This window comes from Drosophila montana, unplaced genomic scaffold, assembly GCF_035044405.1.
Source record: "Drosophila montana isolate Dmon_TW-CO22-7 unplaced genomic scaffold, ASM3504440v1 contig_1624_1, whole genome shotgun sequence".
NCBI lineage: Eukaryota > Metazoa > Arthropoda > Insecta > Diptera > Drosophilidae > Drosophila > Drosophila montana.
The window spans coordinates 4,723,640-4,748,220 of NW_026996559.1; the positions used below are offsets into that span (position 1 = coordinate 4,723,640).

At 40.5% G+C, this 24,581-nt stretch overlaps 4 protein-coding genes across 7 annotated transcripts in view; 2 read left to right on the forward strand and 2 right to left on the reverse strand.

Moving 5' to 3' along the window:
• On the forward strand, positions 1 to 23,623 carry MTPAP (mitochondrial poly(A) polymerase). Of its 2 annotated transcripts, none has more exons than XM_064699967.1 (3): positions 1 to 241; positions 298 to 1,189; positions 23,497 to 23,623. In XM_064699967.1, the coding sequence occupies exons 1-3, from the start codon at positions 145 to 147 to the stop codon at positions 23,606 to 23,608; spliced, it is 1,101 nt and encodes a 366-aa protein (XP_064556037.1). In that variant the 5' UTR covers positions 1 to 144; the 3' UTR covers positions 23,609 to 23,623. The 2 variants fall into 2 exon arrangements, with proteins under 2 accessions (XP_064556037.1, XP_064556036.1); XM_064699966.1 differs by lacking the exon at positions 23,497 to 23,623 and adding an exon at positions 4,834 to 6,003 and having other exon boundaries at positions 20 to 241.
• Positions 1,897 to 3,872, reverse strand: Tsp2A (tetraspanin 2A). The gene is made up of 2 exons (XM_064699972.1): positions 3,712 to 3,872; positions 1,897 to 2,806 (listed from the first exon to the last, which is right to left on the reverse strand). The coding sequence occupies exon 2, from the start codon at positions 2,795 to 2,797 to the stop codon at positions 2,063 to 2,065; it is 735 nt and encodes a 244-aa protein (XP_064556042.1). The 5' UTR covers positions 2,798 to 2,806; positions 3,712 to 3,872; the 3' UTR covers positions 1,897 to 2,062.
• Positions 6,698 to 9,342, reverse strand: Naa30A (N(alpha)-acetyltransferase 30 A). Of its 3 annotated transcripts, none has more exons than XM_064699971.1 (4): positions 9,080 to 9,342; positions 8,213 to 8,988; positions 7,912 to 8,157; positions 6,698 to 7,854 (listed from the first exon to the last, which is right to left on the reverse strand). In XM_064699971.1, the coding sequence occupies exons 2-4, from the start codon at positions 8,966 to 8,968 to the stop codon at positions 7,690 to 7,692; spliced, it is 1,167 nt and encodes a 388-aa protein (XP_064556041.1). In that variant the 5' UTR covers positions 8,969 to 8,988; positions 9,080 to 9,342; the 3' UTR covers positions 6,698 to 7,689. The 3 variants fall into 3 exon arrangements, with proteins under 3 accessions (XP_064556041.1, XP_064556039.1, XP_064556038.1); XM_064699969.1 differs by having other exon boundaries at positions 8,213 to 8,985; positions 9,080 to 9,341; XM_064699968.1 differs by having other exon boundaries at positions 8,213 to 9,012; positions 9,080 to 9,341.
• The window catches only part of LOC135440670 (mucin-2), a 13,919-nt gene continuing 4,192 nt past the window's right edge, over positions 14,855 to 24,581 (forward strand). Inside the window, exons 1-2 of the mRNA XM_064699961.1 lie at positions 14,855 to 15,251; positions 24,249 to 24,517. Coding sequence (XP_064556031.1) covers positions 24,258 to 24,517 — 260 coding nt within the window. The 5' untranslated portion in view covers positions 14,855 to 15,251; positions 24,249 to 24,257. The remainder of the gene's footprint in view (positions 15,252 to 24,248; positions 24,518 to 24,581) is intronic.

Here is a 24,581-nt window from a genome sequence, read left to right on the forward strand (position 1 = left end):
AGCCCTGGAATGCGAGTATTGCAGCCCTATAACCTCAAAATTATTAAGAATATAAGCAATACACGGTGCAGTTTTATTCATATTCCTATTAAAACTGACCACTGCAAGTATATGAGGTTGCCCCGATAGCACCAGCCTGTCGCCATGAACACCCTAATGCGCCGAGCACTGCTGCTCATGCACTCGCGCACATATTGCATAAAACAATACGCCGTCGCCGGCACTGAAGCGGCTGCAAAAGGTGGGTAAACAGTGTTTAGTTAGCTGCTGGAGTGTTACTTTCATGTATTTCTACAGGCAAACTCAACTATGAGGAGTTTATTGACAGCCGGCACCAGCAGGCGCAGCGCAGCATTGTTGTGCAGGTCAGCTCAGAAAAGTCATACCCAGAATTGTATAACTACTGCAGCAGATTCGGACGCATTGTCACAGTACAACACTACTGCGTGCAGCATGAGGACGTGCTGCACTATATGCTGTTGGAATATGCCAGTGCCGGCGAGGCAACAGCAGCCATCAGCTCAAGTGCCTACAATGCAGAGCTGAGCGGCAGCAGCAGTGGCAGTGGCTGTGGGGTGCCGGTGCGTTCACCCTTCCTTTGGTTTAGAGCAGCAGCCGCTGGCGCGGGCCGGCGTGGCCAAGCCAAGCTAGCGGCGAATCAGAAGGCGCTGCCGCTGAGTACAATCGACGGCACGCGGCCGCCAACACATGATTCCTTGCTGGAGGTGCTGCGCGGCGCCGATAGCATTGAGCAACAACTGCAACTGTTGTACGATCAGACGCGCTTAAATGATTTGGGCGTACGGATGCGCTTTTTGGCCGCGCTGCAAGTACAAGAGTCCATCTCGGGCATGTTTCCGGATGCGCTGGCCCAGCCATTTGGCTCCTCGGTAAATGGTTTTGGCAAAATGGGTTGTGATTTGGATTTGATTTTGCGCTTCGATGGCAAAACAACGGCAGATGGCCTGGATAGCCAACGCGAAGCGTCGCGTCTTATATATCACACCAAGGAGAACCTGAGCAATGGACGCTCGCAGAAGCAACGACAAATGGAATGCATTGGCGATGTGCTGCATCTGTTTCTGCCCGGAGTCTGCCATGTTCGGCGCATTCTGCAGGCGCGTGTCCCCATTATCAAATATCATCACGAGCATCTAGACTTGGAGGTGGATTTGTCGATGAGCAACCTGTGAGTAACAAACGATACTGATACAATCTATGCTTTTACAAGTGGCATTATAATTTTCTCACGCAATGTGCAACGAATAGTAGCAGACATATAAGTAAACATATACATATATGAATATATGTATTATATATATACATATATGTATATATGTATTAGGTATAAATATTCGTTGTCAGTGTCCATAGCCGAGTTGATATAGACGCGTCTGTCTTTGTTTATGTCCGTGCGTCTGTTTTTATGCTAACTTGCATCTGAGTCTTAAAACTATCTTGCTGCAGGCAGAATTTGAAACGGATTCCCTTAAATCTATCATACAGCTATCATAAGATCTTTTTGTCGAATACATTTGATCCAGTCATATCCGTATGAAAGAGGTAGATACACCAAATTTGACCTTTAAATTCTCGAATACCATACGCAGATCAGGTTAACTTGAAATGGATGCTTATAAATTTCCAGCTACCTTTATTTTTTGTAACTGAGGACAGGATGTAATAAGCATAAGTAATCTTCTCCGACCCCCTAACGTATATATATATTCTTGATCACCATCAAAAACCGATTATTGCTTTATCTGGTTCGTCTGTATTAGAGCTAGAAATTAGTTAGTTTTATTATTTTCTTTGAATTCGTTTTATTTTGACCTTAGGTGTTCTTAATCCCTCTCTATCATATCATTTTCTTATTGAATGGAATATTTTTGGGGCTTTAGTGGGCCAAAGGTGGCTTTATTCTCTTGGTTTATTAACGTACTTATTGTTCGAATTGAAAACTTATGATCTATTAACCATGGACATAACTCTGCACTCTGCGCTCGTCTAGGCTGTTAACTTAGCTAACTAAATGGTTGTTGCTTCGGGTTGGTGCTGGCCTTTAGCGTCTGTAGTTGGTGGCCTGCTCCTCCTCCTTTTTGACGGCCTGGACCAGGATAAAGCTCATAACGCCACAGATGACCGTCAGCATGGACATTACCATGGCCAATCCCACAATCCAGGCGGTCTTGCCCTCAAAGAACCAGGTCAGCTCGTCCACGCAGCCACTGAAGAAGGCATTGCCACTGACGGTGTCGCGGCAGGAGCTGGGCAATGGTTGGTGCAAATCCAGATAGTCCCATGGTCCGCTGGCGCCGCAGCAGCCAATATTTTCCTGAATCATGGTCAGCACATAGTTGGAGTACGTGTATTCCGATGTCGCCACAAATCTTCTCAGCGACACATTCAACAGCGGCTGCAAGCTCGAGTTAATTGTGCTGTACTGCAGCAATATGGCCGCACCGGCCACCGTGGACACAAAACCAAATATCTGTGTGCCAATAAATACAAACAGCGCCAGGGTGTTCTCCATGAGGGCACTAAGGCAGCCCAAAAAGCTGACCGCCATCATGATAATGCTAATGGCGATTAGCACATAGACGCCAATGTAAAAGGACTGAGCCTCCAGTATGCGCAGCCAGTCATTGAATCCCGGCTCGGCCCGCAGCCAGACGGTGAGGGCGAACAGGGCCGTAGATATCATCCAGGCGATAATATTGAAGCAGAAGAGCGTGTATTTCACGCAGCCGATTTGTTTCTCCAGCTGCTCATCAGCGGCGCCATAGCCAATGCCCATGCTGAAAAGCTGTGCGAACAGAAAGGACAAAAATCATTAAGCAACATATTTAAATAGATGGTGTAGACATGGATGAGGCATGAAGTTTTATGTACCAATTAAATAATGCTGAAAATGCAGGTGCTAACAAACTTGCTTTTTTAATTCCCGTTTACTTCAGGCGATTGGAAAGCCGCATTCGCACTATTCCTTTTCAATTTGAACCGGCGGCCATACGCTAGTTAGTTCGATGCTCAGACACTAAGCCAGACAGGCTCGTGAAGGCCCGTTCGCAAGGCATACTTAAATGACTGTATTGTTCATACTTTTCCCCCACCTGCAGTTGGAGTTCTCTTAGCGCTCACTTTCAACCCAAAAAGAAGATTAGGTAAGGACTAGCTTGATTTATAAGTATATAGCTCCTTGACCAACAGCTCCTTTATTCTACTTGGGTTGCACTTGCCTTGGCTTCAATAAACCCCGCTGAGTCACAGCCAGTATAAAAAGCTTCCCCTAGCACGCCTTACATTAATCATACGAAACCTCAATGCACTGGCTACTATTCTTTTTTTTATGTGCTCAGGCCTGAAGCAACTTGGCCTTATCAGCGTTGTGTTTAACAAATAGCGTTATCATTAGTTGGTTGGCTTTGTTCGAGCCCGAAGTCTCGCAGGCACAACATGATTAATACACAACTTGCTATTGCAACACTCATTGAATTTCAAACCAAAAATTGAATTTGTTTTCTGCTCTATTATTGATCACATTTCTACATGTTTCAACCAACATTTCGTTGAGGGTCACAACTATTCATACTTTTGCTCCTTCACATGAGAGAGATAAAGTTGTATAATTTTATACTACAATAAATAGTTTTGTTTACGCCACTTTCTCACTTAAAAAAAAAGTATTCCTTATTATTTACTTAGCTTCACCTTTGAAATTGTTTGTTACACACAGATAAAAAAAGAAGTTATTTTATTTAATACACCGTAAGAGCGTTGTCACACTTTCTGGGAAGACAGCTCCGCTGGGTTCGTTCGTTGAAATCGGTTTGCCTTCTCCGAAAGCGCTCGCAAAGCCAGCAACCTGACCAAAATATGGTAAAAGATGAAAAAAGAATATATCTATCTCTGTCACAGTTAAAACTTTCAATATGATGACAACATCCAGAGTACAGTTTGGCGGACAGCAATTGTTATAGGCCGAGAGGCCCTCAGATAAGATAAGATTAGATGTGAGGCATGCCAAAGCTTTTGCTGATAAGATTAGATAGAAACAGGTGCCGTATTGCCAAATGCCATATAATGCATATATAACGGTAATAGTGCCATCTCTTTTGCCCATGGAGCAGGTGAATCAGTTACACTATATTATTCCTCCCACCACATTCCGTTTGTTATGATTCACAAATGTCGCTGACGCCGGCTTTTAATCACGGACACGAATCGGCCAGAGTTACTGATAAAACTAAGCCCACAATGCATTCGAAAAACCATATCCGGTCTGTGGAGGTGGTCAGTTTTCTGAATGAAACGCCGCCACACTATGGGTGAGATGGCCTTTGTGCCACCTGCCACGCCCTGTCGCCAATGTTGGCTATGTGAATCACAGATCTGAAAAGCTTTCCAGTTACGCGTTTGTATTTCCGTAAATATTTTCATAAACAGGATGCGAGTTAAATTTGATCTCTATCCAAAATTCGCATCTACCAATTATGATTAGAAAAATGCATCAGAGCTGGATCTCTCTGAAACGTTTCAGTTAGAATTTGGCTAATAACCAGAAAATAGTTGAAAAATGTATCTCAAGTTTAAGGAAAAACTAGGCCCAAGCAAAGCCGAATTAAGGGTTCTAGGCTGTCCTCTATTTTGCAAGCTCATTTGATGTTCGTAGCCAATCTGTCGTGTTCCTTTTGCTTTCATTCGATCCTAACTGAAATCCATTTTCTAACCGTGTTTTCTGTCATTGAGCGTGATTTTTTAAGTAGTGTCCATCTCATTAAGGATGTTATAGATGCTTTAACCTACTTGATGTGCTTTATTCACGTGTTTTAGCACTGGCTTCTACATGTCCGAGCTGTTGTACATGTTTGGCGAGCTGGATCCGCGCGTGCGCCCATTGACCTTTAGCGTACGTCGCTGGGCGCAGTCGTGCGGCTTGACAAATCCTTCGCCAGGACGCTGGATCACCAACTTCTCGCTGACCTGCCTGGTCATGTTTTTTATGCAGCAGCTGCGGCAACCCATACTGCCAGCTATCGGGGCAATGGCGAAGGCGGCGACCGCAACAGACATACGGGTCACTGAGGATGGCATCAATTGCACCTTTGCACGGGACATGGAGCGTGTGGGCTTTCAGAGCCGGAATACGAGTAGCCTGAGCGAACTGCTGTTACAATTCTTTGAGTTCTATTCGCAGTTCGACTTTCACAATCGTGCCATATCGCTGAATGAGGGCCGCGCGCTGGCCAAGCCAGATCACTCGGCCATGTACATTGTGAATCCGCTGGAACAGCTGCTGAATGTGAGCAAGAATGTTAGCCTTGAGGAATGCGAGCGTCTGCGCATCGAGGTGCGCAATGCTGCCTGGATGCTTGAGTCCGAGGTGGAGAACACAACGCTGACAGAGAGCGAGCGACATGAGCAATCCTGGGGTCTACTCAATCTCTTCAAAAATCCCGAGAAGTCTGTCATACGTCCCAACATGTTCTTCAAGCCGCGCATGGTCGAGGTCAGCGATCTGTTTGACAAATCCCAGACGGCAGCGATGACACCTCCGGCCGTAAACTACAAAAACACCACCGTGCGCCAGCAGGTGCAGAGCATCAAGGCAGCCGCACGCAGCGAACTGAAGCAGCTGCGGGGGTCCAGCACAACGACGACGACGACGACGACTGCAGCCAAAACCAAACGCAGCAGGTGATAACCGGCGGCATTTCACTAGACAAATCCCGGATTAGTGTATATATCTTAATAATTAGAAAGTAACTCTACTCTGACTACAAACTTAGCTAACTAAATGTTGTTCATATTGTTAAGCGTTACGCCCCAAATGCAGCGTACAAGGTACGAGCATGTTGCAGCTGTTTCTAGGTATATGCAACTGTCTGTGGTGCAGCTCAATGTGGCAGCTCTAGAGCTAGCCCTTTGGGTCGCCACTTACCAGCGTTAAGTATTTTAGCTGTTTTTTTTTAAATTAATAAAATTAAAATCAAGTTTTTTCCATTTTAATACTCGCTGCACAAAGTGAACAAGAGTATTGTTAAAAGAGACTTGGAACTTGAAAGAGACTTGGAACTTGAAAGATATCTATATCTTTATCTTTCACAGATTTGTAGCTGGAGTCTTAAAGTGTGATAGGTAGATCTTCTCAGATCAGATCAGGTCATCTTTGAAGATCGAGCCATAAGTATAGTGGACTAGCGCCTACAAAATCCAAAAATCGTTATAAGTAAATACATATGCTTGGTAAGGGTATTTTATCTGTCGACAAGTGATTTATATATTCAGTCAGCAGAGGTCTACATTATATATTATGATAAACCATCATTAAAACATCTCAAGTTTTCCAACGTGGTAAAATGTTAACCTTCAAAGCCGATCCACCAACTGCTGCTCTGGGATCTAAGCTAGTTAATATGGTAGTAATTAGCTTGGTGCTCTTCAATAGTTGGGTTGATTATATGCAACTCGATATTATTCAATTAAAACGGTGACTCTAGTGGAAGCGTTCACCTGTTTTTAGCTGAAACAAATTCGATATTAATATGTTTAAATATGAACTTGTTGCTGCATTTAGCAAAGCTTCAAGGATTTAGGCAAGAGCTGTGATCATATTTTTGTAATTGCTCATTTTATTCATTTTGTTTTAATAGGTTTTGTTCTTTTTTTTGTATTTTTCTATAATTAGGGCAAAGTCTTGATCGTTAACAACGCGCCTCATGCTGCATTCCAATATTTTTATTTCTTCTCTATTTAGTTAGTTTTGTTTTTTTTCTTTTCATTTAAGTTTAGGCTTTCTTAATTTTTCAACTATGTGTGTAAATGTTTAAAATGCTATAAATTAGCATGCACAATCTGACTCAACATATTCCTATGTTTGTTTCTTTGTGTGTATACAAGTACGAGTGTAAGTATGTGTGTATAACAAAACACAATGCTTATATGTATATGTTTATGTGTATATATATATAAATTGTAATTATTTAATTATGTAATTGCTTGCGATATTATGTGTGTGTTCGGTTTCAATGTTTCATATGCATACATATGTATTGCGTTTGTTGTTGTTTTTATAACATAGTCCTAAATAAATATGAATATTTTGTTTATTAGTTTATGTGTGTTTGTTTATGCGCTTTAGATTGTAATATCGTTTGTGTTTAATGTACAATATAATGCAATTATTGCTTCTGATTTTCTTCGTTTTTATGCACTCGCAATTAGGCAATTATGTAAGTATGTAAATCACGTATTGCATGTGTACGTAAGGTTTTTATTTGCATGTATTTATTTGTTGTTACTGTTACGGCTGCTACTGTTATAGTTGTTTCTTTTGTTGCCATACGCTTAAATTATTAAAATAATTTACATACATTAATTAAAGAAAATAAAAATTGTAAATCCTAGTTAATAGGTACAAAAGATTGTTTGTCATGCGCCACGTGAGAAGAAATTAAATGACAAACAAATGCCTAATAAAATTAATATTCATATATATGTATTTATATATATATATATATTTAAAAAAAAAAAAAACAAACAAGAGTCCCGTTCTTGTGGACAGTATGGAAGCCAGCCCAACGAAAACATTGGTTTTTAACTATATAGTTGAAACAAGGCATCCTATTTAGAGCTCTCGCCTGGCGGCCACTAGACAATAATTTCAACATCATTTAACGATGCGTCGGCTCATCTAAACCAGAGCTTCAAGCGAAGCGCATCCACACCGTTTAAATAATAACGAAAAAGTCGTTTATCACGCACAAAGCCCAGGTTTTCATACAGGCGGAGCGCCGGCTCGTTGCGCATCTCCGTTTCCAGCACCACTTCGTCAGCATTGTCAGCAAGCATGGCCTGGAATTGAAGATTTGGATAAATGCACAGATAATTCTTGATAAATTAAAGCCTTACCTCAATGGCTTTGGTTACAAGCGTGGTGCCAATTTTAAGCTTGCGATACTCCTTACGCACCGCTAACATCGCTATGTAGCCGCGTCGCACGTTCATATGCATGTCCAGCTTGCATACAATGGCGCCCACATATTGATTATCGTGCGCGGCGAGGAAGCATAGTTTTGGCCAGTTGTAGATGAAATAGCGGTACGTGTATATCGAATATGGCTCAGACAGCTCGGCTTGTATCAGACGCATTATATCCTGCAAATATAGGGAGTTAGAATGTTTCGTTTGTGGATCTACTCGGTTAGCTTACATGCATTTGATGCTCGGCTTCGTATTCCTTATAGACTATCTCATCGGCTGAAATGGCAGGTTCAAGCTGGAGCTGTTTTTGTTCTTGTTGGGGCTCTGACTCAGCAACGGCTGCCGCAGCAGCTGCTGATGTCGAAGGCGCCTCATCCTGGGCGCTGGCCTCCGTAATCTTTGCTGTTGTTGTGTGTGTGTTGGCAGTGATTTTTCTTGTCACTATTTCAGTATTTGCTGCTGATACGCTTGTCGTTTGCTGATCCTGCATCCCGCTTTCCGATTCCTCGTACGACGCTTGGGACTTGTTGTTGTTTTTCGCCTTACTGCGGCTGCTACTATTGTTATTATTGCTTCTGTTGCGGCTACCGGTGTTGATGTTGTTGACATCGTTGTTGTTGTTGCTGCTGATGTTGTTATTGTTTATGTGATTGTTGTTGTTGATGGCAGTGCTTTTATTGACATGGCCATTAACAGTGGCCGCAACTGGGGCCGTGCCAGCCATTGGCTCAGCTGTTGCCTTTGCCCCCTCCTTGGCATGGCCATTGCACAGTTGCACCTGCTCCATGATGCCATTGATTAAGGACACATTTGCTTCATCAGTCTCAGACTGGACGACGTGCCCATTGGCTTGGTGCACAATAGCCTTGACTGCTTGTGCTGGCTTTGCCTCTGACTTTTGTGGCTGCTGCTGTATTTTCTTTTTATTTCTGTACTTTTTCTTGGAGGCCGCCGCAGTTGTCGCTGCTGTCGCCGTGTCCGCCATGGCCGCCCGAGTCGCTGCTGCTGAACGAAAGCAGTATTTTAATTCTAAACAGGAGGACACAGCTGAGTGCACTGGTTGGTGAGCGGTTAACGGGGTATGTTGTATGCTTACCTGCTCCAACTGCTGCAACTTCCCAGCTGTTGATGGGCTACGTCACTGTCGCTGGCGGGGAGTCAACGCACTCAAGACAAAATCGTCTTTATTTTTGGTTATATTTTCACAGTTGCAAGTTTTTCATTCACACACCCGCACACACGCACACACACACACTCATACAGCTCCACAAGCGATGGGCGATGTTAACGTGCCTGTGACCAAGAGCAGTTTTTGATAATAAGTCACAGTTCCTGGAAAATAAAGTGGCGGGATAAAAGCAACAAGAGCTTTGTCCCATTAAAGTGTATAAATTTAAACTTAATTATAACTTATTTATATTTAATTTCATTAAGGCTTGAGTAAAATATTTGTTAAATTCTATATAGAGCATTAGTTTCTGAGTAACTGCCCCCTTGTTAAAGGGATTGCATTTTCAAAAGTTACTTTCTACTCATCATCACATATCACTTAGATTTAAATATCGCAACGTTTACCATCTCTAACGCACACACACGTACGCACACTCTTTACTGCTTGTCGCACTTTGTTCATGTTCCGTTTAGAGTGCTCAATTTTATTCAGGTTCATTGTTACTACGCGTGTTAGAGGATTTTCAAATTGTGACACAATCAGCGCTTACCATATATTTATTGTTGATCACCTCTTCCGTTTTCGTTTTTTTTTTTTTACTCGATTTGTTCTCTTGGTTATGAATAAATACACTCACATACACACGACCACATGTAACACAGCGAACAGCTGTGCACACGCATTTCAGTTGTGCTACCTATCGATTGCTGCCGATTGACATTAATTTCGATTGTCTTTTTTTAGATAAATCGATATGATAGATAAGTAGAGCTGTGGCGCCTTTCTGTTCACATTTTCGAAAGTGTCTTTTTTGCATCATCCGTCTGTCTGTAACTAGTCTAGGAAGAATAAGTATAAAAGTAAATAGAAGTGTTAAAGCTTATTGTTAAAGCTTGCGCCTTGAAGTTATTTTTATCGGTAATTACAGTAAATAGAGTATAGCGCAGCGGTATCCGAGAGATACAATTTTTTTTAGTTTTTATTTCTTCTTGACATAAATAGGTTCTATAATTAAAAAATCGTTCATGCTGTGGCGAAGCAACATAAAAACAAATAATAACTTATTGGCACTGCACAATAAATTAGTTAATATAGTAAGGTGTATTCGTATATGCACCATATCATATCACATATCTCATACATGTCTTCTTAGCTTTGTGCTGGAACTGTTTGAATCGAATTTAAATATTTTTAGCATACTAAACTGCAATAAATTTTGGTTCCCTCATAAATAAAATTGAAATCGAAACCAACATGAAAGGCAACAAATGTAACCTTCGCCTACTTTTCAGTCGGCAGTCAAAACTAAAAAAGCACGTAAATAAAATATAACTGATTGAATATACCAAGATTAACGTCCACACTTGATACAAATAAAACTGTGACTAAACTTTAATTTGATTTCTGTCGCCGCGACTCTGAAAAGCTGGCCATGCAAAGTGAACGCTTGGGTATGCTTCCTTCCTGCTTGATTTCGGTGGGGTGGGCACTGGACATCGGCCAGCTGCATGAGTCAACTGCAGCCAGCGTTTCGAAGTGTTTCCAAGTGTGCTTGTCTGTTGCCGATCGGATCCGGAGTGGTCTTGCCTTATGTAAGCGACGCATAAGCTGCTGCGTCTTGAGAGATTTTAATTTCAATTCGATTTTTAGCTGAGCGGCGCTAAGCCAAAGCTGTGCAAAAACAGCAGATATGAAAACGAGATGAACACGTTGTACAATGCTTGCTGAAAATTGGATACCCTAGGGAAATGCACACAATATGTAGGGAGTGAACAATTGCTATTTCTAAAGTAAAATTTGAAAAGTTTTTGAGGAGCACTTCTCCAACTTATCATATGTTGACTAACGTCTCGCTGATATCTATATATTGTATATGCATATGGAAATTATAATTATTATATAAGGAGTTCATCTTACTTACATAAAGATTTCTTTTATTAAAAAAGCTTTGACCTGAAAAAAAACTATTTCAAGAAATTAAAAAAGGAAAATATTCAAACTACCTTTTTGCAAGCAATCGAAGCCAACGATAAAGTTGTTTGTAAAATTTAATAAAATGCTCTGCGATTTTTTTCATATATTATCTATCGGTAAAATCATAATACCCCTTATAGTAAATGGTAACAAAACTGCTCGACACACACCGGAGGCCTTTCACTTGGACAGCTCGAAAGCAAGACAAACCCAAGCAAACCAAAGCAAACAAGTAAACGGGCTGGCCAAGAAAGAAGATGAAGATGACACGAACGAGTCGGGCAGAGGCTGCGTCCACGGCCTTAACTGCACTCGACTGCACACATATTAAGCATACGATTTGGAACGAGCGATGTTAATTAGCACCGTCTGTGACTTTGGCATTTAAGGCATGAGTTGTGGCACCCCTCGGGCCACTGATTGATTGGGTGCTTTATGGCCATGTGAATGAGTTAAAAGATCGCATCGTAAAGTGCGCCACTTGGCGCTGCGTTGACATCAATTCGACGCCCGCTAACAAAAGACTTAGGCAACGAACTTGGCATTGCTTGTCGCTTGCTGTTGTTACTGCTGCTGCTTCTTCTTCTGTTTTCTACCGTTGTTGGCAGTTATTTTTGTTATGCGTACTTATCGCAGGAATTGGAGCACAATGCACGCAATGCGCTTACACCAACAACATGTGATGCAATCCCGCTCAAAATCGTGCCAAATTGTGCCACCAGCTCAAAGCGCTTGAGGCTGAGAATCGCTTTAAAGTTGAGCGATTAGAAGCTGTGCGTGCGGCTGTAACATGGCCAGTCGATTGAATAATATTCGCTGAAATTTGCATACGCCAATGCATAATCGTAAAAGCGTCTCTCTCTTGCTCTCTCCGTTTGTTGTTTCACTTTTAAAAAGACCAAAAATTAGCAAAGCAAACAGCAAAGTCAAATAAAAGGCATGCGGAGAAAGTGAATGGCCGCCATAAAGTAAAAGCAAACAACAAAAACAACAACAACAACAGCAGCAGCAAGAAACAACAAACAACAACTGAAGATGAGTGACAAACCAACGCCCGTCTCTTATCAAAGATGCAAAATGCTGTGCAACGATTACGCAGACTCCGCACGTCACACTCCAACTGGGCCTCGGCCAGGTTTATTTTTTGCACATGCACTTAGCCAGGCCGTAAAGCAATTTACGTTTTTTGTTTTTGAGCCAGCAGCGGCAGCAGCAACTTTGGTTGGGGCAGTCATGTCGCCATTTTGTGTGGTGTCATTTAGCCGGCCCCTGTTGCAACTCATGTGCATGGGGCAAAGTCAAGCCAAAGACTCGGAAAATCCAAGCTACAGCCACAGCCACCACACGCATCCAGCAAACAACAAAACTAAACTTGGGCACCACTCAAGCGATTATTTTTATACCCTGTAGCCATATGTAATGGGTATAATCAAGTATGCAATAGACAGATCTCCGATTATATAAAGCATACATATATATGTTTTGATTCGCTTCCAAAGTCGATTCCTTTAAACATATTCGTGCGTCGAGACATTAAGAAGTAGAGAGCTGAGATTTTGAATTAAGAATTTCGGTATACCCTACACAGCACAAGTCTCTTATATTTTTGAGAGAACTGACTTTCCTTAACAGATATAAAAATCGTTTGTGCCTTTGAATTTTTCTCAATTGCCTTTTCTCTTACACTAAATCGCTCTCCTCCGTTTATCTTCTTTCTCTTTCTCCCACTGACTCATCCTCCCACATCATATCTTGAAAGATAACTTAAATTCATGAGAATCGCATAGAAGGGTAGAAAGAGAGAGAGAGAAAGGGTGATAGAGAGGAAGAATGAGTGCGTGAGAGATGGAGGGAAAGCAACCTCTCGCTCAGATAAGAAGAGCCTATTTTTACCCACTCACCTCCAGCAACCGCCCTTCTCTGCGATTTTTAGAATATTTTTTTATTCTTAATAACATAGTTAACTGTTGCTTTCACACAAGAACTAATCCTCTTGTGGGTTTTCAAATGCAATTGTATATATTAGCAAATCTGAACTGCTTACTGGGAATCTTATAGCTGAACAATTTCCAGCTACACACGTACATAGAAGAAGCTATTAGACGAAATTGCCGCGTCAGCGACAAATTGTGTCAAATGTTGTCACCAAAAAGGTAACAAAGGGCAGACACGGTCCGTGCTGAAACGAACCGAGTGGTAAACATCTTTTTATTTTTGTGTACACAAGTAAATGCCAGGCCAAAATGGTAATGTTACAAATTTGTTGCTAAAATCGTTTTTAATTATTTCGAGCAAAATCGTGCAAGGCATTTGTACATATATTTACACATACATATACATAGATATGTCGCTGTGTATTGAGCAAGGGCAGGCAGCGTAGCATTATGCAAAACTAGAAGAGCGCAAAAGTGGAACATTGAGCGAAATATAAAACAAATAGTCAGACGTATGCTAAACAAATATTGACACTTAGTAAACAAATTACAACAGTTTATTATGTGTGTACTCACGAGTCTTGAATGTTCTTATAACCTTAGCTCGCCCACTCAAGACAAAGCAACAAGTTAGAAGTGCCTGAAGTCAAAAGCATTGCAATTTTAACAAGCCTGAGAAGATTTTAATTGCAATTGTAGATTCTAAGTGAGGTTTACTATTTTGTAAATATATATTTATTTTATGAGAATTGTTATACATTTCTGTTTCGTTCTGGTTGTGAAATAAATTTCATTATTATACAAATTTTCAAAGGTAAACGCTTCTTCCGGATAGACAATATGTTTTTCATTTTATAATAGTAAATAAAAATGCAGTCTCTCAGATCTGTGATCAGCCGCATCAAACAATAATCGAGCTGCACGTAAACTGAACCCAACTGGTCAGTCGCCGGGCATCAAATCGAATCACAATGCACGAAATGATCCAGTTTCAATAATAATAAGTAGTCATTGGGTGAGTGCATCGAGAGGCAACGCGTGCAATGTGATCGGTATATAATATGCGTATGTATTTGTGTCTGTATATGCTTAAGCATACATGTATATAGGTTTCCATTCAATATACATATATTCATTATGCAATAATGGCACGGCCAAAGACAAATCCAAAACAAAACCAAAGCAAACCAAACCAAAGCCATAACATAATGTTATCGTAATCAACATCCAAATCAATTTCAACAAGCGACTGGCATCGGCATCGGCATCAAGTGGTCATACATACCCCAAGTGGAGCAGAAAGACCAGCCAAGACGAGTCTGAGCCACGATGATGAGTCGCATGCGTATTTGTATGCAGATGTGTCTGCTAAAGAGAAATGTGGCAAGTGGAATGTGGTATGTGGTTTGGCAAATGCGTGTGCAGATGCTGTCGAAACCTGTCTGTTAGAATGTCCCTGCCATCTGACCCCCACTCGGAGTGCACACAACGCTTATGTCGCGCAGGTGTACCTGGTCAAGGCAAGCGAGCCAGGCACAGCACAGCAGCAACAATCGTCTGGCATTCAGCAGCTAACACTGGCGTGTAGCCAGCGAGCAGAGTCCGATCAATTTGGCACAGAATCAAAATTGGAATTTCAAATCCAAGATTCCATTCAACAGCAGCAATTGAAGCTTCTCGAGAAGCCGCAGCGCTCTCTGTTGGGCACGCAGCAGTACACCTGAGTCCCAACAGACTGAGACAGTTAAGCGGCGTCGGCGTCGACAGCAGCGACGGTGACGACGTCGTCGTCGTTGTCGACGGCAGCGTTGTCAGCGTCGGTCCAACCCGTTCAGTATAATTCGAACGCTCATTGAAAATGGTCTGCAGGCCGCGCATGCGCCAAGCCTACAACACCACGTTCACCTCCAAGTCGTAGTCAAGTCAGAGTCGGATTCGGAATTCGGTTTCGGAGCTGGAGTCGCGTGCTCATATAAGCCACATTTTGATAGTTTCACGTTTGAATTTGTATTTTTGTTGTTGTTATTTTTAGTTTTCTTGTGCTTGTGCAACGAAAGTTTAACGGCTGAAAAAAAAATATACATAAAAAACAAACCAAAAACCAAACACAAAAACAAAATTGTGAAAATTTGTTCGGAGACGTGACCAGGCAAGGCGTGGCTGCAGCATAGCGCCAAATTTTTGAAAATGTAATTGAAAATTGATTTTGTGTTAACAGCAAATCGACATGTTGGCAATTGTATATGATTGGGAAAATGACCAAATGACCTTGACCCGCGTCTGTGCTGGCTAACAGGCTAAAGGTGTGGGCCTCATGACGGGGAACAGGTGTTGCGGTCGTTGCAATTAACTCATTTGTATTCTGTGCCCTCAGGCAGTCTGAATACACAACCTGGCTTGTTTGATAAGAACTACATGTTTAGCAAAACTACATGTGTTGGCAAAATTGCCATTTGGCCGTGAATTTGGAATTAATCAAGCCAAAAAAGCTGCATCAAAACTGAGCTGAAGACCTTTAAAAATTGTTAACCAGAAGCATTTGAATCTGTTTATTATGTTGTCTACTTTGAAGTTGATTGTTGCTCATCTACATAATTTTAATTGCGTATCTATTAGATGAAAGATAAAAGATAAAGTATAAAACTATATGGGCAAACAAATCAGCCGAATGGCTCCGACTTACAGATAAAAATGATAAAAATAAGCAACTAACGAAAACATTTGATCGGACAAAAGTGTTAAAACAAAATTGCACACTATTAACATAACAAATGTGATTTATTACAAAAATAAAACAATTGTTTATAAAGCCTGATTTCGCCTTATGTTTGGCAACAAAATTAAACAAACCAAAGACAACAAACAATTACAATTGCTGACAGTGTTATAATTCATAGCAAGACAACAAAATGTCAACGCAACATTTTAAACGACGCCTTTTTCGTCATTTTTAACAACATTATAAAAGTAATAATAATAATAAAAAAGAACTGGCAGCAACAACAATTTTAATAAGCAAAAGAAAGCATTAAAAGCTTAAAGTGTTTTTTATTTGTTTCTGTTATTTTTTTTCTTGTGGCACAGGTGAAAGTGTTAATAAAAAGGGAAACAGCAATAAACTGCCAAAAATAAAAAACAAGGCAAATGAAATAAAAAACTAATAATAAAATAAAACTAAGTGTTACATTTGCTTAAGGTGCCAAATCAATTGACTGGGTAAAAGTTGTGCAAATCAAATCAAAAGAAATATATATATATATATATATATATATATATATGCATATATTTGTGACTGGAAATATGTAAATAAATAGTAAAACCACCAAAGAAACATATCAAATAGAAAAAATACCTGAATATATAAGCATTTATATATATGTTATGTATATGGCACAGGCATAAAATGCAATTGCAACTACTGCCGCAGTTGTAGCCGGCTGCCTGGTTTGGTTTTCTTTTGATTTTCGTTTTGCTTTTGGCTTGGTTAAGAGTCTGCGTTTCTTTTTTCCGGCCACCCAAAACAACATTCACTTGTCATATGTAGGCAACGCTTGCCACTTGGCTTAACTAGAATTTAGCAAAGCCAGCCGCAGCAGCGGCAGCGGCAGCAACTGCCAGAGCTGCTACTGCAACCGCAACTAATACTTGCAAATTTGCCATAAACTAAAAGCCAGTCCGGCTAGTAGGCTGAAAAGCAAGAAAACCCGTGTAAAAACCGCTGCAAAAAATAAAAATAAAATAAATCAACCCAAAAGCTGAAAACAACAAGCCTTTGTAGCAAGTTGCAGTAAAAGTGGTGCGTATAAGTTGCCCTGTCTCTTTCTAACTGGCTGCCCATCTAAATTTCTCGCCCTCCCGCTCTCTCCCTCCCTCCCTCCCTCTCTCTCTCTCTCTCTCTCTCTTGCTCTATTACTGCTAGCTGACTAATGAAGCGCAGCGCGGTTTGAAGTTGATGAATTTTACGCGACTTGTCGCCACTGACTAATTGACTAAAGTGAGAGCAGGCAGCAGTCAGCAGTTAGCAGGCAGCAAGCAGCAGTCGGCAGTCAGCAGTCAGCAGTTAGCAGTTGGAAGCCCAGCGGCGCTTTCTCATGTTTTTGTACCGGAAATGGTAGCTGACGACCTTATCAGTTAAAAACACCTTAAAAAACATTATCACAATAGCGGCGAGTTTGTGCCTTAAGTCTTTTGTTTATGGTGAAGTATATTACTTGGCAAGAGATATTCTGCATAAACAACTAGCCCATCTTGAAGCATTATGTTTCATTAAACTTAATTAATCTAGATAACCAGCAGAAGCAGCTTAATAACTTGTGCGTAATTGCAGCAAGTTTGCGCCTTAAGTCTTTCGATTAGATTGCGTCTGATGAAACCGACATTTTTTTTTAGAGAGTTTGGTTCGCTTAAACTGAAATAGATTATTCTGGGCAAATTTTCAAAATTTTGAAATTTTTGTTTTGCCATTTTTGGCATTCGAGGGATTATATTCTCCAAAACTTTTGTAAATTTTAGATCAGAAAATTTAAAATTTCTTTACAGCAATCTTTACCATATAGCAAAAAATAAGCACTTTACACATAACACAAAAATTCACTCTGGTTGCCTGGCCTATATAGTGTCTCTCACTAATAAATGATCTTAACAGATCTTTGCTCAGTCCTGTCATATTTTTCTTGGCTTAAAAGCTCTCACTTCTCTAGTATCAAGCGCTTGACTCCGCCAGCTGTGAAAGTCTTAGCCAACATAAGGCTGGATAATCTTTTAGAATGCACGTTTTACCATTCACAATTTCGAGCTTGTTCAGGTGCTTGCAAAGTCTTTATTAGAATATAACCTTCTAATAGTGCGAAATGATTCGTCAGTTCGTTTTTTAGCCTGGGCGTCTTATACTAAGTCTGGTGTCCTGGAATAGGATCGTGATCCGGTCGTAGTCCGGTCGTGGTTCGTCTTCCTAGCAGGATGAGCTGGTCCCACTCATGTCGATTCGCCAGGACTCTCATACAATTGAGGATACTTAACTAATATGTCAATTCATTTGAGATGTGACTCGGGTGAAATGCGGGTCAATGGTTATATGAACGATGGTTTGTTATTCGGCTTCAAGCTTCATGCAGAGAGACTACGATAGGAGAAAAATGTTGATTATATATATGTTTCCTGTCCTAAATAGCTTTGCTATGATGAGCCTTAACAATCGACTTCACTAGATCACCAAATGATCATTGATCAAACTGAGATCAAATTTAGATCAAGCTGATCTTGAAAGGTTTAAAACGTTTAAGCGTGACAAACCGAAAAGCTGTTGTCATAAATTATGTTGACTTAACGATTCTCTAAGAAAAACTTTCTTTAAATAGTCAATGTGATAAAAGTCGATAAAAGGGTGCGGTACATGCATTTGATGTTTTATTTCTAACCCAGTTGAATTTCACACGAGCTGAATTGATTGCCATGTAGTATTTTTTCGGAGAAAAAAAACCATTAGAAATAACTAACTCGGTCTCTTGAAGGTCACTTTAATTACAAACCAAATTACCAGAGTACTCTGGTGCTCTTGATTAACTAAGCTAATGAAGTGGTCTATCTGTCTCTCTCTATTCTCCTCCCTGATTGACTGCCTCTGTCTCTGTCTATGCGCGACTAGAAACAATGGACAATGGCAGAAAAGCTGCAAGTCAATTGGTGCTCGCCTTAGCTCGTAATTTGGTGATTACTTACATTACGTTGTTGATGTTGTTGTGCTCAAGAGTTGTTGTTATTGTTGGTAATGACAGAGGTCAAGTGTGTTTTGGCGCCAAGAAAGTTGCACGCGAAAGTTCAGGGCTAGACTAATTCCAATCCTAGGGCTAGCTGATCGCAATGCCAGCTCTAATTGATCTTGTAGGCATTACCATGTTACTTGAAAGCAACTGCTAATCATTAACCGTGATAATTTGGCACAGTTCCTTAATAATCATCCAATGTTTTACATAAGAAAAAGCATATGTATTCTCTGCCTGAGCTGGATATGTTAGTTGAAAGGTTTAATAATACGTAAAAGCTTACTATTGTAAGCTTGCAATTTGAATATCAGGATAATCCGCTTCACTGTCAATAACTTTTTAGCACACATGTTTGCTGTCCTTTCTCAAGTTGTACAGAATAAGCTTTGAGAGCACATTAAAGCTTTACAGCTAAAAGCTTTCGAATAAAGCCAAATATCAGATTTTTAATGTCTTAAAATGAAAAGTTGAGTTAAGCTTCAATTTAAGCTATATCAGAAACCTTTTAAAGCACATTAAAGCTTTGTTGGGTTTAACAATTATCTCATTTTCTGAGTGTGTTGTTTAACATTTGTTGAGCAGTATACTACTCTTTAGTACCTAACAATCTTTTTGACTTAAAGTTAATCTTTTTAAGACATTAACAGAGCCATAAAGCGAATATTTGAAACGTTTTCTACTTGGCCTATTACCCATTCGAGGCGCACAGCATATGTCAAAGTTGTTAGACCCAAGCACTGCGACAGTTTCACTTCCGTCGAATATGGTTTAACAATGTGTCAAGTTGAATAACAAACGGAATGTTAAGTAAAATGAAAATGAAATTAAAATGTCAAACAATCATAAAACGAATCACTTTAATTGCTTCGAGGTGTTCCACGCAGGGAGTAGGCCATTGTGCATATCCATATGTATATATAAATACATATGGGAAGACAATGTGATGCATTTCGTTTATAAAGTTAATAACAATAACAAACGGCAAAAAATTACTTAACAGCAACTTAATTGTTGCCACACACACACACACACACAGGCACACATGCCAAGTGGCGGCAGCGCAGTCGACGTTGACGTCTAATGCGCTTCAGTGACGCCGCCGTCGCCGGCGGATTGGAAATGCACTCACCAAAGATTGGCTCACATTTAATGTTATTGTTATTGTTGTTATTGTTGTAATTGTTGTTATGTCTGTTGCCGCAATTGAAACAAATTATTTGCGTTTTGATTGCGGCCAATGTAACACACACACACATGCAGAAAGACACGCATAGCGACAGCAATTATTTAATTAAAATACATTTTTTCACATTTGAAGTTTAATCGAATTTTGCTTTGGCTACTGCAACAAATAAATATGCAAAACTAAAATTACGTATGCGACGTGTTGTACGTAGAAAAAGTTAATTGTCGAAGGAAATTGCAAAAACCATGCAATGCCATAAAAAAAAAATGAAGAAAAACCCCGATAGAAACAATATGTGGAAAACTTTGGGAAACTCTTGGAAACTATGCAAAACTCAACTAGTCGTGGCATTTATACACATTGTGAAACCTGAGTGCATGAAAAGTCTCTGACAAAACCAATTCAAAACAATATTAAATTGTAGTTTAAAGACAGCTCCAACTCGATTATTGCCAAATATAAGCATTTTGTCTTCACCTATAATTGATCTTTTAAGTCTTGGTCCAGTCCCATCATATTTTTCCTGGTTTGAAAGCTCTCATTTCTCTAGTTTCAAGCATTTGACTCCGCCAGCTGAGAAAGTTTCAGCCAGCATACGGCTGGATAATCCTTTAGAATGTGCCCTGGAGTTTTTCTCTTTTTTATGGGCGCGTCTGCAAGTTTTATCTTTTACAATTTTGAGCTTGGGCAGGCACTTGCACAGTCTGTAAAAGAATGGATAATCCGAAGGATTCGTCAGTTCGTTTTATATTCCTTGTGCTATGTCTTGTCTACAAATCTAATAATTCTGCCAACTAAAAAATGTGTTAGAAAATAAAGTAAACTAAAATAAAATTTGCCAGGATTCCTGGAGCTCCAATGTATTCAAACAACATATTATAAATTATAGTTTATTTATTTTAGTTTAAATTATGACTTTATGCGGAAGATCCAGCAGGTGTAATCGATTTAAGCGTCGTGTGTCCCTACTATTATCTAAGGGATCCAGAGCCAAGTTATTTTAATGATTGTGTAACCTATTTAGAGGGCATGTTTGGGTCTTAATGTATATCATAGTTGCTTATATAGCAAGAAGCAACTGTAATAGTTCTTAGGGTCATAGATTGATACCTTTGCAGGATTTCTATGTTGGAATTGCTGTTCCCCATAGCTGAATAGCATTCTCATTTTTCTCATCAGTTTAAATAAAATGTGCTAACAATGGGCTTTAAAGCACGTTAACAATTAAGAAAATTCCTAAAATAAAATATTAAATAAAACAAATTCAGTTCAAAGGCAAAAATGGCATACAAATTTTGTGTAGATAAGCAGACGACAGAGGAGTTAAATGGTATTCATATTTATATAACCGAAATTATATTATATTATTATTATATATTATTTAAATATTTGAAGAACGTTTAGAGCCGTTGTAAGAAAAAAATTAAATGCAGTGCCACAAATAGAAACTCGCTTCAAATTGTTGTTAACTTTTTGACTTAACTGACGTTTGTTTTTGTGGTTTCCCGCATACTTATCGATGCTGCTGCCATTATATCATTATCACTGGCATTACCGCTTTTCATTAACTACAATGCAAGCGGTAGTCAGCTTTGATCTATGTCTTAATTGAGGCATACTGACCGACCAATTGAATATCGAAGCGAGCGACATTAGAGCATATCATATGCAGTCGAGTTTTACCATCTGCACAATAAAAGACTGTGAAATGATATACAATTTGGTTAACTGCCAAGTCGATTTCCGCCGAGCGCAAGGCGGAAAAAAATATACAACATTTTTGTCAAAACTGACAGCCAGAAACCAACAAGACGACAAATATAAAAATTTTTTATTACCATTGAATAATCTGGAAAGTTACCAAATAGATTTTGTTGAAAATGGAAAATGAATATAAAATGCCTAAAAGAAAAATAGTTGCAATTACGAATGAGGGGTGGTGGGTGGGGGAGGCGTTACTTGCGCTTAAAGTAAAAATTGAAATCGATTAATTTATTATGATTTATTTTGCAAAATCATTGTGGCTAACAACAAAGTGATTAAGAGTGGGAGAGAGAGGAGGGAGAGGGAGTGAGGACAAGTGGCAGAGATCCTCCTGGCCAAATGTGACGCAAGAGCATTGACGATGCCGCCGCCGATGTCGATCTTGGCCAGCTCTTGGCTGATTGTGCGGAACTGCTTTTTACGGTCCATTGCAGCCTGTCTGGGCAAGTGCGGGTACTCCGGCTGCAGCCTATCGAAGCGTTTAATTTTCACTTAATTACCGTAGTTAAATCATAAATTAACAGAGTGCCGTAGAAAGCGACGACGACAACGGCGAAAAATATTGTCGGTCGTCTACGTGGACGTCGTTGACATGGTTAGTGTCCAGCAGCGAAGCCGTTAGCAAAATGAACTGTTAGATAATCTTGTCAAAATGAATGCAAGAAAGAGAGGGCAAAAAAGCACTCATAAGCACTTATGTTATAAATACACTCACAACGAGGCAGCGCTTATGGCCAAAGTATTTGGCTCTGGCTCGATGCCTCCTGACAACTGACTGACTGAACTAACCCGACTACGTGCCGCGCATTCTAAATGGCCCCAGCAACTTGTCTGCTGCTGTGCAACTGGAATTCGTACTGCGTACAGCTCAAACTACAACTGGAAATGGAACTCTAACTACGGCTCTGACTGCTACTTAGGCGCTGCTTGTCATTCGAAATAGTCTTGGAATGATCCAGCAGCCAGTTTTTAAGTCCAGCTTGCCGCAATGCTGACTAAATTGTCTCGATTCGTGACGTTTCTAAATAAATGCTCAGTGCATTCTTCACATGCACCATAACTTCCTCCAAAGCCAAACAGATTTCCGCATTCCTCGTCAACGTGTTTAGTTTTCCTACAAATTGTTTCTTATAACGTGTAACGTTCCTTTCAATTCTCTACTTTACAATGATTTTATTATTCATATTTCTAAACAGATTCTTAGCTGGTCTATAATTCCATCAAATCTTTTGAAAAATATTGACTTGTAGAGTACCCCTTCGGCCAGAGGAAGACTTCCTCGTCAGCATTAGTTATATACAGCTATTCTGAATCAGCCGAGCTGACCTAGCCATTTCCGTTCGTCTGTCTCTTCCTTACCGGGCAGGAGAATAGCACCACAGTCAGCCATTGCTTGTCGTGCGAGGCGACTAAAAGAGCCACTTGAGCTCGCCAAGCCTCAAATGGTTGTTGTGCCACAAGGTCTGAGCAGAGCACTTGAACTAGTAGACGAGTCCCAAATCGAGCAAGTCGCTGGCGAGGCGCTTTAGCGGCGAACTAGAGGTAGGCGCGGGCCGTGCCGTGGCGGTCTACGGGCTTATGTCTAAAAATCATATTCGGGCGAGCGCGAAAAGGCACAATAGGCATGAAATCGCTCGAAAACACACTTTTTATTATTTCATATTATTATTATGTTTTTATTTTTGTTTTATTTCACACAACAACAAAATGAAATGTGCAAAGCAAATACACAAGAAGCTGTTCGCTGCAAAAACCCAAATTAAATTCATGCGAAAAAAGGACGGTAAAAGTAATATTTGGAAAGTGTTTAAATGAATTAATTAAAACTCTGTGATTGATCTTGTCTGCTGCATGGATAGCTAAACTGGGTTGGCGTGCCACAACAAGCACAGGAACAGGAACAGGAAAAGAGCAACAGTTGTTGTGCAAGAAAACAAAATGAAAATGTATTTATGTTTATTTTAAACATTTAGTAAGTTCGTGGCGGGATGGGTCGGGCCATGCCTTACTAATTCATCTCTTGCTCGGATCGTGCGGAGCTTCAATGAGGTGACTCGTGCCCCTTCTCTGTGGCAAATAGCCGACCAAAGCTCTTAATTTGGTAACACATACAGATCTAGCGACCAAGTTTGGCTCAATTGAGCTTGGGCGGGAGTATCTTGAGTGAGTGGAAGTAGCTTGGCGACGGGGAGAATTCAGCCGGATGCTGTACCCACAGACAGGCAGAACTTTTAGATGAGCCTCGCCTCTGAACAGGCAGGAATCTCAGCTCCGACAAGATGCATGCACGGACTACATTGGACTTTCTGATCGTTGTATCTCAGACAAAAAAAGTCAAATGCCAAAAGTCAGCCATCGATGGTGCCCAATACAAATATCGGAAGCGGTTATTCCAAGAAATCTCCAAAATTAACGTGCATTTATTATCTCACTGCAACATTGAAGATCCCTTACATCGCGTCATTTATTTGCAGCGCTCCAAAATGAGCAGTTCAATCCGGATGGGGATTGCACGGCTACCGCTGCCGCCGCTGCTGCTGCGGCTGCTGCTGCTGCTGCAGTTGACAATGCTGATGGGCGGAATTGGGGCGTTGCCCACGATACAGCAGCAGGGACAGCATAGTGGTGCCAACTATGTGCAGCAGCTGGACAAGAGCTTCTTCCAGCCACCGGAGGTTGAGCAGACAATTGACGAGGTGCAGAAAATACTGGCCAATGATCCGGCGCTGCCCAGGCTGACACGGTAAGTGCTGGCCATGGAAGGCAACAATTCAACTAAGTGGGCATGTTTCTTCTTCTTTTTTTGG